This window comes from Sinocyclocheilus rhinocerous, unplaced genomic scaffold (assembly GCF_001515625.1).
Source record: "Sinocyclocheilus rhinocerous isolate Xijiao unplaced genomic scaffold, SAMN03320098_v1.1 scaffold1399, whole genome shotgun sequence".
In the NCBI taxonomy this organism is placed as follows: domain Eukaryota; kingdom Metazoa; phylum Chordata; class Actinopteri; order Cypriniformes; family Cyprinidae; genus Sinocyclocheilus; species Sinocyclocheilus rhinocerous.
In genome coordinates, this window is record NW_015634038.1 from 487,109 (window position 1) to 502,044 (window position 14,936).

At 34.2% G+C, this 14,936-nt stretch overlaps 1 protein-coding gene across 3 annotated transcripts in view; it reads left to right on the plus strand.

The window, feature by feature from the left end:
- The window catches only part of LOC107745297 (RAS guanyl-releasing protein 2-like), a 35,914-nt gene that overhangs the window by 8,202 nt on the left and 12,776 nt on the right, over positions 1-14,936 (plus strand). For 2 of the 3 annotated variants that reach the window (XM_016559152.1, XM_016559153.1), the window contains exons 2-7: positions 9,471-9,626; positions 10,116-10,218; positions 11,015-11,068; positions 11,164-11,295; positions 11,989-12,139; positions 13,133-13,306. In XM_016559152.1, the coding sequence (XP_016414638.1) occupies positions 9,557-9,626; positions 10,116-10,218; positions 11,015-11,068; positions 11,164-11,295; positions 11,989-12,139; positions 13,133-13,306 (684 nt within the window). In that variant the 5' untranslated portion in view covers positions 9,471-9,556. Of the gene's footprint in view, positions 1-9,451; positions 9,627-10,115; positions 10,219-11,014; positions 11,069-11,163; positions 11,296-11,988; positions 12,140-13,132; positions 13,307-14,936 lie in introns of all 3 variants that reach the window. The other variant, XM_016559154.1, reaches the window with a different exon arrangement.

Sequence of the window (14,936 nt, forward strand, 5' to 3'; positions counted from 1 at the left end):
TAATAATAATAAAACTATTTTATAAACTGCCTTTAAAAGTTGCTTTCTCAAAGCACTTCACAACAAAGGCAACAAAAAATAGACACAAGAAAAAATTATATATATATATATAAGTCAAGTAAAAGCTCTCCTGAAGAGAGTCAAGTAAAGTAAAAGCCAAGAAAAAGCTCTCCTGAAAATTCTTATAATAGACGCTTGTTCACAATTATTTCCATTATTCATAATCTCTATCTCCACTACATCACATGCTTTATATGTTTTTATTTCAATGTCAAGAGTTTTTTTTTTATTGCAATGAGCAATTCATGTAATTCACTCTGTGAAGCGGCTTTGCTGCGTGATTATCTTCCCACGTAAAGCCTGTGTTCTTACATCGCTTGAAACAGCAACAATTTAGATAATTCTCGTAAGGGTCAAGAACACTTTTGGCACAGCAGACTGCACTTTTTACCAAGTTCTCTGCATCTCCTGTGCTGCAACAATCCACCCGCATACCAGCTGTCTCTGTCCAAACTAACACACGCTCGGACCAACTCTACTGCTAATGCAAGACTCCAGTGCAATTATGAATAATACACTCTCAATGAGTAAAATCAGTTATTCCCATTATTATAGGCTACACATCATTATTATTATAGTCAAATTAATATTAAATAATAAAAATGATGTTTTCCACACTAGTATAAGTTGGCAGGTTGTGCCTGTAAAAAGACTACAGAGAGTGAGAGAGAATAAAAACACCTGCACATCCACATGAACAAACAAGTCTGCCACATAACAAAAAAGTCGTTTTCTGCAACATAATGGCCTCTACTGTGGTTCAGAACAGCCGCAAACAAAAAGCAAGATCATTTTCACTTACAGATGCAGCTACTTTTGTTCAAGAGTGTGAAACAATGATAATATGGAAAGGAAGCGGGTAACTGTAACGAAGCATGAAATCAGATATTGAAAGACTGACAGTTTGGAAATGCACTACTTAATTAGCATCAAAACAGTATAGTGCACACATGTAATGTAATATTCTCGTCATCATAAACCCCTCAATTTAGCTCTCATTAGTTGTTTATTGCAAAACATAATTGTTTTTAAATCTATACCATCAAGATTGCATTAATTAGTAATTGAGAATGATGCATCATATTCTGTTATAGCTATGCCAGGTTAGTTTGAGATAAATGTTCACACGTGAGTAGAGGAAGATACTGTTTCGTGGTGGGATGAAAAAGTCATGTGGTGCAACCAACATGCAGGAAAATATAGCCGCTATCATGTGGCCGAGCAGAGGAATGGCCATATCTGAACCTCAGGAAATACAAAATGAAAAAGATATACATTGCTTAAACGCAGAAGTTAATGAGTGAGCCCAAGTAAAAAAATATATATACTTTTATACTTTTGTATAAAATGAATCCAGATATGGCAAGACCACTACAGTTAAGCTAATAAACAACAGTAATTTGTTTTTTGTGCTTTTATTATTATTATTGAATGCAGATAGATAGATCAGTATAACTGCATTACTTACTAATGAAGTACAGCTAATCTGTTGGTTTTGTTCTGAGTAAGAGATGACAAACAGAAACTGGACCAATCAGCTGTGAGCAAAGACGTCTCTGGTGTAATACAATTATTACCCTTTTATGTCTAGCTCTGGAAATATTTATTTGTGAGTTACATAGTTGTATGCAGTTGGTGATGCTGAGAACATCAGCAAAATTACTGTTTGCAGAGTTGTTCTTAAGGTGTGCACCATTGTGCATGTGAGAAATAATTTTTTTTTTAAATCATATGAAGGATCTAGTGAACTCTACAAACCTAGTCATCTAGGTCAGTCTTCAAATCCATGAAAAATGAAAATTTGCTGAAAATGAACTCACCCTTGAGCCATCCGAGATGTAGATGAGTTTGTTTCTTCATCAGATTTGGAGAAATGTAGCATTGCATCAGTGTCTCAGCAATGGATGCTCTGCAGTGAATGGGTGCCGTCAGAATGAGAGTCCAAACAGCTGATAAAAACATCACAATAATCCACAAGTAATCCACACCACTCCAGTCCATCAGTTAATGTCTTGTGAAGAGAAAAGCTGTGTGTTTGTAAGAAACAAATCCATCATTAAGATGTTTTTAACTTACAACAGTAATTTGTTTTTTGTGCTTTTATTATTATTATTGAATGCAGATAGATAGATCAGTATAACTGCATTACTTACTAATGAAGTACAGCTAATCTGTTGGTTTTGTTCTGAGTAAGAGATGACAAACAGAAACTGGACCAATCAGCTGTGAGCAAAGACGTCTCTGGTGTAATACAATTATTACCCTTTTATGTCTAGCTCTGGAAATATTTATTTGTGAGTTACATAGTTGTATGCAGTTGGTGATGCTGAGAACATCAGCAAAATTACTGTTTGCAGAGCTGTTCTTAAGGTGTGCACCATTGTGCATGTGAGAAATAAATTTTTTTTTTAAATCATATGAAGATCTAGTGAACTCTACAAACCTAGTCATCTAGGTCAGTCTTCAAATCCATGAAAAATGAAAATTTGCTGAAAATGAACTCACCCTTGAGCCATCCGAGATGTAGATGAGTTTGTTTCTTCATCAGATTTGGAGAAATGTAGCATTGCATCAGTGTCTCAGCAATGGATGCTCTGCAGTGAATGGGTGCCGTCAGAATGAGAGTCCAAACAGCTGATAAAAACATCACAATAATCCACAAGTAATCCACACCACTCCAGTCCATCAGTTAATGTCTTGTGAAGAGAAAAGCTGTGTGTTTGTAAGAAACAAATCCATCATTAAGGTGTTTTTATCTTTAAACCATTGCTTCTGGCCAAAATATGAGTCTATAATCTATAATAACGCTTCCTCCAGTGAAAAAAAGTCCATCTCCTGTTATTTCTCACATCAAAATCCATCCACATATTGCTTGATCTGTGCAGATTTCGCTCCTGATTCAGACAAGATGTCTTTTTCACTGGAAAAAGCAATATTATGGACTCGTATTTTAGCTGGAAGCAATTTTTTGAAGTTAGAATGCCTTAATGATGGATTTGATTCTTACAAGCATGCAGCTTTTCTCTTCACAAGACATTAACTGGTGGACTGGAGTGGTGTGGATTACTTGTGGATTATTGTGATGTTTTTATCAGCTGTTTGGACTCTCATTCTGACGGCACCCATTCACTGCAGAGCATCCATTGCTGAGACACTGATGCAATGCTACATTTCTCCAAATCTGATGAAGAAACAAACTCATCCTAATCTTGGATGACCTGAGGGTGAGTAAATTTTCAGTAAATTGAAATTTTCGGGTGAACTATTCCTTTAATGCATCACACATGACCAATTGTATTTTGAAAAAATTAAATTAAATACAAAAATATATACAAAAAAATGAATACACAAAATGTATAAAAAATATCTAAATGCTAAACTAAAATATACAAATATGACAATATCTTCATTTTCAGCAGAGAAGTGAATCATTGGGACTTTCTCAATGTTTCAAATTGGCTGCTTACACTTTTATGCACAAGCATTGCAGTGTTAATCATAAACCTTGAGTTGAAAGAGAATGATATATAGCGAGCGCTGTGAAATTTGCACCAAATCTGAGTTTGATATGTTTTATGTTGTCTACTTGAAACCAACTAACTAACTCAGAGTTTGGACTCATGAATTTGATGTCTAACAGATGCCATTCCTCTAAATAACATAGTGCCTCTCACTTCTCTTTCTGCTTGTTTCTTTTCCCACTACAGTAAGTAGCCACATTCTAACTTTGACAGCAATGATAAAACATCCAATAATGAGAGTGAGATTAATAGTTGCATTGAGATGGGCATCATTAGTGTTGAGCTATCATGCAGTGACCGATAATATCACACACTCATGTGTGTCTGAATGAAAGCTTATGTGTGAATTATGTTATTTCCTCCTCTAATGAGTGTTGTGTATCTGATTAGATCTAGACCTTAATTGCACATAAGAGTCATAAGAGAGAAAGATGATGTACATAGTTGAAGTTACTCTCTCTCTCTCGAATGGGGTCAGACTTCATTCTGTTGGGTTAGAAATATCATTCAAGCCCTGAGCCTTCAGGACACACACTCTGCAGGAGAAACTGAAATATTCAAAACTCTGCCATAAAACACCGGACAAACACACACACACTTCGATTAAACCCCTGTGAGGATCAATAGTTCTGGGGTTCTGTCACCAAGCAACAGAAGCTTCAGAAAACAGCTGCTTACTGACGACAGTTGCACACATACAATACACAAAAACACACAGGGCTCATGATGAGTGTTTTAATTTTATCAGAGACAAACTAGAAGAGCTCAGAAGCGGTTTTATTCAGAACTTATCTACACTGATGCATTTCTTTAAAAAAAAAGGTGTTATAAATTCCAGGTTATATTCAGCTATTCCGCTATTGATCAACACAATCCAGGGCTGTACACTGTAAAAAAAAATCCGTAAAATTTACGGTAAAAAAATGACAGCTGTTGTTGCCAGAATTTTACCGTAAAAAATACGGTAGCAACGTTTTAGGTTTTACGGTTTTAACTTAAATTTACAGTTAAATACCGTCATTTCATTAACTGATATAATGTTAATATACCAACCTATTGAAGTATTGAAATCTGTTTTGTACCTTTGTAATACACTGATAACCACCAAATGCAGGTGGTGATCAGAAAGTCCAAAGAACCAAAGCCCGTCACAAGCAGCTTTTAAATAATAACATATATAGAAGGTGCACAGTGTCATTCACACAAACACTAAACACCATCATGGTAACACACATGAAACTGAAATTATGCAATAAACATTCATTTAACAACATTAGGTGTAACACACAACCCTAATATACAAAACTGATAAGAAAAAACTAAGAAGAAACATAGTTATTTCAACAAAAAAACATCAAATTTGAAATGTAACGCAGGGAATTCTGGGAATGTCAATTTACGGTTATTCACTGTAAATTATACGGTATTTTTCACTTCCAAAAACGGTATACTACCGTAAAATTTATGTCCAATACATGTAATGTCCAATACAGTTTTTCACCGTATATAGTAGGGGAATTTACCATTAACCATTTAACAGGTTTTTACTGTAGCATTTTTACAGTCTTTTACCGTTAAATTCACGGTCATTTTTTACAGTGTATAGTTGCTTGCATTTGCTATGAAAAATACTATATAGGAAAAACTGCATTTAATTAATTTGCATGTGAGCGATAAGCTCAATGCTTGTACTTAAAATCAACATAAATGGAGGCGTATCCATGTCTTCACACACCACTGGTCATGTTTTAAACATAAAGCCTATAAAACTACGGAAAGATAGCCTACTCTTTCGTTGTAAATAAAATAAAAAGCACCCCTCATAACGTCTAAGTGAGGATATTTAACTTTGTAATTTATTTATTTATTTATTTATTTATTTTATTGTAATAAATAATTTATTGTCAGTTCATAAAAAAAATTTCATTTGTATTAAGATGGCAAATAAGATTGTAAAGAAAATGAAAAATCCTTCAAATGTGGTTTTAAATCACATATGCCAAATTCTTAGAAATGCAGTCTTTTATTCATGATGGTTTCATAAGGTTTTGATCAACTTTTACACCATTTTCAGGAAAAGTACAAATATAATGCCTATAAAAAGCAACATGCTAATCATTATTTTTTTTTAAAGTTTTTATACATATTATTAAAGGTGAAAAGTATTTTTACAAATATCATTTGTGTTGTTTTTGGAGTTAATAATTCATAGATATAGTTACGTTTTTGGGTAGTCATTCCACATGACATTTTACAACTGTAAACAACATTTACAACATTTTACAACTGTAAAATGTACAGGTTCAAACCCTACTTGGCCTCACTCATTAACTTTTGTGGGTAAGCAATGTATATCCTTTTCATTTTGTATTTCTTGAGGTTCAAGTGAGGCCATTTCTCTGCCTGGCCACATAAAAGCTGCTATATTTTTCTACATAGTTGGTTGCACCACATGACTTTTTCATTGCACCACATAACAGTATTTTCTTCTTCGCATGTGCGTAGTCTCATCTCAAACTAACGTGGCAGAGCAATAATTTTAATATGCACCATGGTCCACTTTGTAGCTTATTCTGGACAAGAACCCATTAATGTTTTTGCATGTTATGAATCTAAAATGGTTATAACAGAATATAGTGCATCATTCTCAATTAGCAATCAATGCAATCTCAGTGTTTTACAATAAACAAATAATGAGAGCTAAATTGATGGGTTAAGATGTCAAGTGTGTTCACTATATAGTTTTGTTTTGTTACTCGCTTTGATACTATTTTCAAAAGTTTTAGCAAACTGACACAACACTGTCATATAACAATTTTACTGTGAACTGGTGGCTCATCATACATTGTCATGCAATCTGCGGTTACACTTTATTTTAAGGTGTCCTTGTTACAGTGTAATTATCAATTTAAGTACCGAGTAATATTAATTAACTACATGTACTTACTATATGGTTAGGCTTAGGATTATGGTTTGGCTTAGGGTTGCTTGCATGTAATTATGCATAATTAATTGTTATTATAATAGTAAGTGCATGTAACGTGTAACAAGGACACCTTAAAATAAAGTGTTACCCAATCTGCTTATGTCCCATTGATGGTTATATTTAGGGGTGGATCTTCATGCTTATGTTTTTTCCAAAAATCGTACCGTTTTGTACATATCACATTGAATGAATTCCTACAAAGTCACCACCTTGTAAAATTAAGTTTTCTCATGAGATCACTTATTATTGCAATATGTTATGAGAACATTTGGTTTAATCACCAGAATGCAACGGTATGATCTTCTTTCACTTTAGGTTAACAAATCAGTTAATTCAATAGCAAACAAAGCAAGATACATGTAAAACATCATTTTTCAGATTAAGGGTGAGCTACACTTGAAGGATGAAGGATAGACTGTGATTTGGTGCTCGTGTGACTGTTTCTGTTTTAGGATGAGATAACTACAAAATTGACAAAATCCATAATATTTGTAATTTTATCTATAACTATAGTTGATTTTTTTCAGATCAAGGGTGAGTTACAGTAATTTGGCAGTCTCATGTTGACCTTTGCCTTAGCCTGTGTCTTGTCTGTTGGGTCACGTGTTTGATTTAAGGCCTGTTGGTTAACGGCTAGTCAGTTAATAATAGCCTGTGAGCAGTTAGAGGAATTTGCCAAAATTTGCATCCCTAGTCCATACAGAACAGGAGTCAAAGGGACGTTTTTGCAGGGTTTCTCAGGATTTGTTGACAGCAGGCCGACCGTGGCGTTCAAGATTCAGGCCTTGAGTCAGAACTGCTGTTAGTTTGAGTCGGAGAGAGTCTTACTGTGGCTCTTCTATTAAATCTATTATTCTCTTCTCTCTCTCTATGAGGGCTATAATTGAAAGTGTCCGCCCACCTCTCTGCAGCAACACACACGCACTCACACATTCCACCATACAATGAGATCCTATATAAAACACGCTTCATGTAGCTTAATGGAGGCATGTGTGTGTGTGTGTGTGTGTGTGTGTCCATGCATCATTACCCAAGATGCCTTATTTAAGAATCCACCACTGTCTACAGGATTTTCTTTGTATTTTCAGTGGTTTCTGACAAACAAAGAACTGAGCCTAAATTATTAGCCAGACAGAGGACAGTGAAATGGCTGGTTGGGTGTCATATTTTATATTTTTCTCTCTATAATCCGTATTGTTTTGTGCATTTCGTTCATGTGGAATTCTTTGTAGTGGAATATAATTTGCGTTTCCATATGGAGAGGTTGATCACAATGGGATCAGAGTGTGTTGCCATGGTTTCCTCTTGGCCACCTTGCTAAGACTGCATGAGCATGTGTGTGTGTGTGTGTGTGTGTGTCTGTTCTATCAATACAGGAAAGCACAGTGAGAGATACGTGTGTGTGTGTTGTGTGAAGGATAGATTTTGGTTTGGTGCTTGTATGACCATTTCTGTTTTAGGATGTGATAACTTGAGGTTTTCTGTTTTCTGAAGAGGTCAGTTCCTTGGCAGTCTGAAACTCATTAGGATATTTCTGTGTGTGTTCATTATGTTAAATGAGTTTGGACATTTGGTACGTCTGTCATTCGGTCACTAATATCTCAGAAATAGTGTCATCAGCGGGTGGTTTGGTCACAGACCAAACAATAGAGCCTTTTAAACACACACAAACACAAGCAAGCCAACAAACAACACATTGATCTGCAGCATCAGCAGCTATTTTTTTTTATTTTGTATCAATGAAAATTTGAATAAAATATTTTAAACCAGTTAAGTTGTTCTAAATATTCTATAATACCTGCTTTTAGAGTTGCTCCAAAACCAAAATGGCTTTCTGTGTCAAGTGTGAGGCAGAAAACATTAAACTGTGAAGCATGCCCTTGCGAATTAAAGAATTAGAAGTACACTTTAGCATATTTTAAAAAGAGCACTTATATTTGAAAAGAATATACTTAAGTGCAAACTGAATGTAATGTTTTTGACACTTAATTGCATGTTAATTGCAATTGAATGAATGCAGTTAGCTGAACTTTAGAGTCTTTTTTGATCCACTTAAGTAGGACACAAGTACATTTTTATATGTAATTTCATAAATCTGTTGTAGTTGAAATTTAAAGTATTACCGCTGAATGTACTGACAAACATTTATGATAAACTAAAATATACTTTAATGTCATTTCTATTGAAACTTATATGTCATGTGTTTAAATATATTTGTAATTACACATTTCTAAGGCTGAAGTTGCAATTTAGTACATTTAAAACATTTACTTTAAATAATAAATAATCATTTAAATAAGTAATGCCATTATTGCAAAGTGCACTTTTTAAACGTCTACATGAGTTTGAGATGTCTATGTTTCTTAAGTGCACTTAAGTGGCCTTTTATTTATTTAGTATTATTTTAATATTTAATATTAATTTAATCTGCAAGTACAGTTTTGTTAAATGTATAAATTTGAAGTACACTATAAAATGCACTTTTTAAAAGTCTACTTAAGTGTGTTAAGAAACAGTTGCGCAAGTACTCTCTTGAAGTACACTTAAGTGGCCTTTTATTTATTTAGTATTATTTTAATATTTAATATTAATTTAATCTGCATGTACAGTTTTGTTAAATATATAAATTTGAAGTACACTATAACATGCACTTTTTAAAAGTCTACTTAAGTGTGTTAAGAAACAGTTGCGCAAGTACTCTCTTGAAGTACACTTAAGTGGCCTTTTATTTCATTAATATTAAATTAACTGCAAATACTAAATACTTATACTTAATCTTTTTTTATGTACTTTTAAGATTTGAAGTACACTACAAGTGCACATTCAATACAATTAAGCGCACTTCTTTTTCACAAGGATGTTCAATGTGATCTTCTCCTTACAGTAACAATCTCTATTGACAGACAAAAGAGAAGAGGAAGATCACTGGAGGAGAAGAGAAAGACAGAAGGCTGTTAGAAAGCTAAGATAGAGGAAGAAAAAGAGAGATATGATGGATCCGTTGCCTATGGATTCAGGAACAGTGGACGAGCTGGTGGACTTCTGCATACAATCCTTTGGTGAGTCTATAAAGAAACAGTCCTACACAGTAGATGAATAAGTTTGGCTGGAACATTTAGTCTGATGAATTAGAGCAGTTGAGAAGCAGAAGTTTCTGCTGCGGATCTACAGAAATTGTGAGTCAGCAAACAATAAGCATGCTTTCTATGAACAAAGCTTAGCTGGTAAAGTTGACCAAGCAAGTCACGACAAAAAATGTGTAGGTTTATTTGGTAACATTTTAGATTAGGAACATTATTCACTATTACATTGTTGTTTATTAGCATGCATATTACTGGCATATTGGCTGTTTGCTAGTACTTAGAAAGCACATATTAATGCATGACCATATTAACCCTACCAATATCTAAATATAACTACTACAAGCAAATGCATTACTTACTATCAATACGCAGCAAAAACTCTTAATTAATAGTGAATATGTGTTCCCTAATCCAAAATGCTATTGTTTATTCTTCATTAATGTTCTGTGATTTTTGTGTTTTCAGACAGTGAAGGCACAATAAAAGATACATCCTTTGTGAAAATGTTTCTGATGATGCATCCTTGGTACATATCCTCCACCGACCTGTCCAAGAAACTGCTGCTAAAGTATCCTTTATCTACAAAAACCCTCATGTTGTAGTTTTCATACAATCGTACCTGACCAATATATTTCAACGTCATTAGATGAAGTTACAACCCATGTTGCATTTACTGGAACTGACTCTTAGATCCTGCCATAAAGTGCTAAATTGGATATTTTGGGTGAACCAAAATACTGAAGTTGTAATTCCTATTGTAAAGTTAAATATGCAAAGCTAAATAAAAGAATGTTTAATGCAAATCTATAGAATCTGGACTATGATGTTGATAAATTTCCATAAAATTCCAAAAAGGTCATTTTTTTTAGAGTTTTATCTTTGTTCTCTTTCATTGCTGGTGTTAAAGGGGTCATATGATGTTGCTAAAAATAACATTATTTTGTGTATTTAGTGTAATGCAATGTGTTTATGCGGTTTAAGGTTCAAAAAACACATTATTTTCCACATACTGTACATTATTGTTGCTCCTCTATGCCCCGCCTTTCTGAAACGCGTCGGTTTTTACAAAGCTCATCGGTCTGAAAAGCAAGGTGTGCTGTGATTGGCCAGCTATCCAGTGCGTTGTACCGAATACCTCAAGCGTGTGACGGAAATGCCCTTGCCATACTGTGATGCCCTGTCCGGCCAGAGCGACGAGACAAAAACATTAAAACCCATTATAAACGAGGCATTTGTTGCATCCAGTGAGAAAGGAAAAATTGAAATTGCATCATATGACCCCTTTAAATTAAAATGAAAGGATAATGTCATGGTATAGAGTTAAGTAGTAAAATTAAAACTTTACACCCTTAACAAATATACAGGTCACAGGAAGGCAGCATTGATGAGATCAGAGCCCAAATATGCCACCTCGTAAAGTAAGACTAATCCTGTATCTCATTGCTATTCTCCATGGTATGTCGTATCTGCTCTTTTGCATTGCATTAGCTCTTCTGACTTTTTTTCCATTCAGGTTCTGGATTTCCGAATATCCAGTAGAGTTTGATCTGAATCCTGCTTTGGCTGACCAGATTAAAGACCTGAGAGAGAACTTGAACACTGGCGGCAATGAAACACAGAGTCAACTTATTGATGTAGAGAGTGTGTAAGTACACAGACACACACCTACACACTCATTTCATGTTCTCAGTCTGAAAAGGTTAAGCGGTTCACCAAAAAAATGAAAAATCTGTCATCTCGCACTGCTGTTAAAAACATGTATGTTTTTTAATTTCATGGACCATAAAAGGAGATGCCCAGGCTGCTCTTTTCCACACGATCATGGGTGGTAACTGCAACTGTTAAGGGCAAAAAATCAGTCCACATGATCTTGCCTTCTGCTGTATACTCTTAAAAATAAAGGCTCCAAAAGGGTGCTTTCACAGCTATGCCATAGAACCACCAAATAACATTTCAGTGATCAATTCTTAAAAGAACCATTTTTTTTCTAAGTGTGAAGAACATTTAAATAATCTAAAGAACTGTTTTCCACTATAAAGAACTTTTTGTGGAATGGAAAGATTCCATGGATATTAAAGGTTCTATGTGGAGCCATATATGCCAATAAAGAACCTTTTTTTTTTTTTAAGAGTGTAGCTCTCAAATTGTATTTCCGCACTTTCAAATGTGGCAAAATCAAAACCACAAGTTTTGCACAATAAATTGATGCTAGATAAAATGAGAGTTTGTCATGAAGGATGTTCTTGCACAACTCAACTTATCAGATTTCAGCATGTTAGTCAGCTGCCAACAATAACAACCTTAGTCCTATCTGAAATAACACATTTTTCCGCTGCAGGCCCTCGTATAAATGGAAACGTCAGGTTACCCAAAGAGTTCCATCGATGTCAAAAAAGAGAAAAATGTCCCTTTTGTTTGATCACCTGGACCCCTGTGAGCTTGCTGAACATCTGACCTATCTGGAGTACAAATCCTTCTGCAAGATAATGGTATGTTTGTGGGTACAGGTGTTGCTATCATTGTTGGGATGAAAGTGCTCTAATTGTATTCAGAAGAGATTGAAATAGACCAAATAATGTCCTAATTAAAATCTAAAAGTGCTGAAAGTGTCTGTCATGTCTGGGTGGAGTGTTAAGCTGATGCATTTATTTTTATCTTATATTAAAAACTGGATGAGAATGGCTCACCACATAGATATCCATATAATCCTGAATATGCAGTTGAGTGCATATGTTTGCATTTAACCCTCTGGTGTAGTTCGGACGTCTTTGACCAAAAAATTGTACGTTATGTTTTTTTTTAGAATTTTTTACTTCATCGGAATGGTACGAAACTTGGTAGTAAAACAAACAAACAAAAAAAAGCATAGACATGATTTGAAAAGGTTCAATGGTTTGCTTTGGAAATGAATGGGAAGCGAATTTAATCTAGTAGAAACATTTTTCTTGCAGTTTTAGAGTAAAACATGTTTTGGAAAATATATATTTCATATAATATTTTAAAATACTAATTTTGTGTATTTTTCATGATAGACTTCTATAACTTCTTTTAGTTTCAATTTTTTTACTTTTTTCACTTCAGCAATAATCTGCCAAGTGTCTTGACGAAACTTAAGTCTGTGCTCCAAAGCATTCAAGATTTACGACAGTTTAAGGTCTATGCTCATAAAGTGGCTAACAGGTAATAAATGGAGTATAACTATTCCATAAATACAATAAAATACCCTAAAAATTCAAAATATTAAAACCATCAAACTAAAATATAGTACATTCATTTAATTGAATAAAAAAAAGGTAATTTTTGACCGCCATGTGAACAACACTAGAGGGTTAAAAAAACCTGGACTTTTTTAAAAGAACATTCAGAAAATTCGGAACGCTAGCGAAACATTCTTAGAACATGTTTTTGTTATCTGTGATGAAGTCATTATGGAGTTATTCCTCTCTTGTGATCGGTGACCATTTGTTTAATGTGTGTTTCAGTTTCAGGATTACCACAGCTTTGTGATGCACGGCTGTACGGTAGATAACCCCATCCTGGAGAGGTTTATTACGCTCTTTAACAGCGTCTCGCAGTGGATTCAGCTGATGGTTCTGAGTAAACCCACCGCACCGCAGAGAGCTGCTGTGATCGCACACTTCATACGGGTCGCACAGGTCAGGAAAAAAAATGTTGTCCTACTTTATATTAGGCATCTATGTGCTTCTGTCGAAAAAATGTTGGGTACAATGTACTTACTGTTTTGCAAAACACTTTTGCCACTATTGAGATGGGACATGGGTAAGGTTAGGGACAGGTTTCATGCTATGAGTATAGGTTTAAGGATGGGTTAAGGTGTAAAGTCAACAGTGTAATTATAGAAGTAATTACAGAAATTAATTGCAGATTTAGTTATATATGTGAGTGTTTTTAAATGTACGTACAGTGTAAAAAGTTGTAAAAAGATTATTAGAGTACATTTTACAAGAAAATACTATTTCAGTCTTCAAAATTTCATGTTTAATTCAATGTGTTGCTGTTTCTTTGTAATTCATTGTGAACTTTACTAGCAATTTCTGAGTGAAACTTGTTTCTACACCAATTTTTTTTCAGTGTACAATGTAAAACATGTATGTGTAATATTAAATTATTGATTTTAATGTAAGTACATAAACACACCAAAATGAAAATTTTTTCATAATTTACTCTCATATCTCTCCAAACCTGCATGAGTTTCTTTCTTCTGTTGGACACAAAAGAAGATATTTTGAAGAATTTTGAAGAACCAAACAGTTAATAATTTAATAATAATTAATAATTTATGCATTTAGCAGACGCTTTTATCCAAAGCGACTTACAGTGTGATAATTTTGTCATAATTTACTCTCATATCTCTCCAAACCTGCATGAGTTTCTTTCTTCTGTTGGACACAAAAGAAGATATTTTGAAGAATTTTGAAGAACCAAACAGTTAATAATTTAATAATAATTAATAATTTATGCATTTAGCAGACGCTTTTATCCAAAGCGACTTACAGTGCATTCAGGCTATATATTTTTTACCAGTATGTGTGTTCGAACCCACGACCTTTTGCGCTGCTAACACACTGCTCTACCATTGAGCCACAGGAACATAACCATTTACTATTAAGGAAAGAAACACTATGGAAGTCAACTGCTTGATAACCAGCATTCTTCAAAATATCTTCTTTAATGTTCAACAGAAGAAAGAAACTCATACAGGTTTGGAACGACATGAGGCTGAGTAAATTACGACATAATTTTAATTTTGGGGTAAACTATCCATTTAATATAAAGTGGGACCCTACTGTTAATCAGATTTTGATCTTATTTCCAGAATACAGTGGCGCATTTGGGCTTGTCAGTGCTTGTCAGTGTTGGGAGTAACGCAGTACAAAAGTAATAATATTACAGTAGTATATTACGTAATGGGAAATGTATATAAATAATTACAATTAATTACAATTATTTACTTCAGCTGCCAGTAGTAACTGTAGCAGAATTAATATTACAATCTAATCTGTTCGTCCAGCGAACATTCAGTGTCATTTCATATCAACTCTAAGAAAGGATATTTTCGTGGCCACATTATTCACAAGCTATGACAGAACCAGAAACTCATGTAATTTGTGCACAAAAGTTTTATTTACGAAACACTAACACATAACTAATCTAAACAAACAAACATACAATCACTCATACATGGGGGGAGTTTAAGTGGATGAATGAAATCGTTAGAGAAACCAGAGAATGCAGCTATGGGAAATGAGTCGTTTTATAACACTT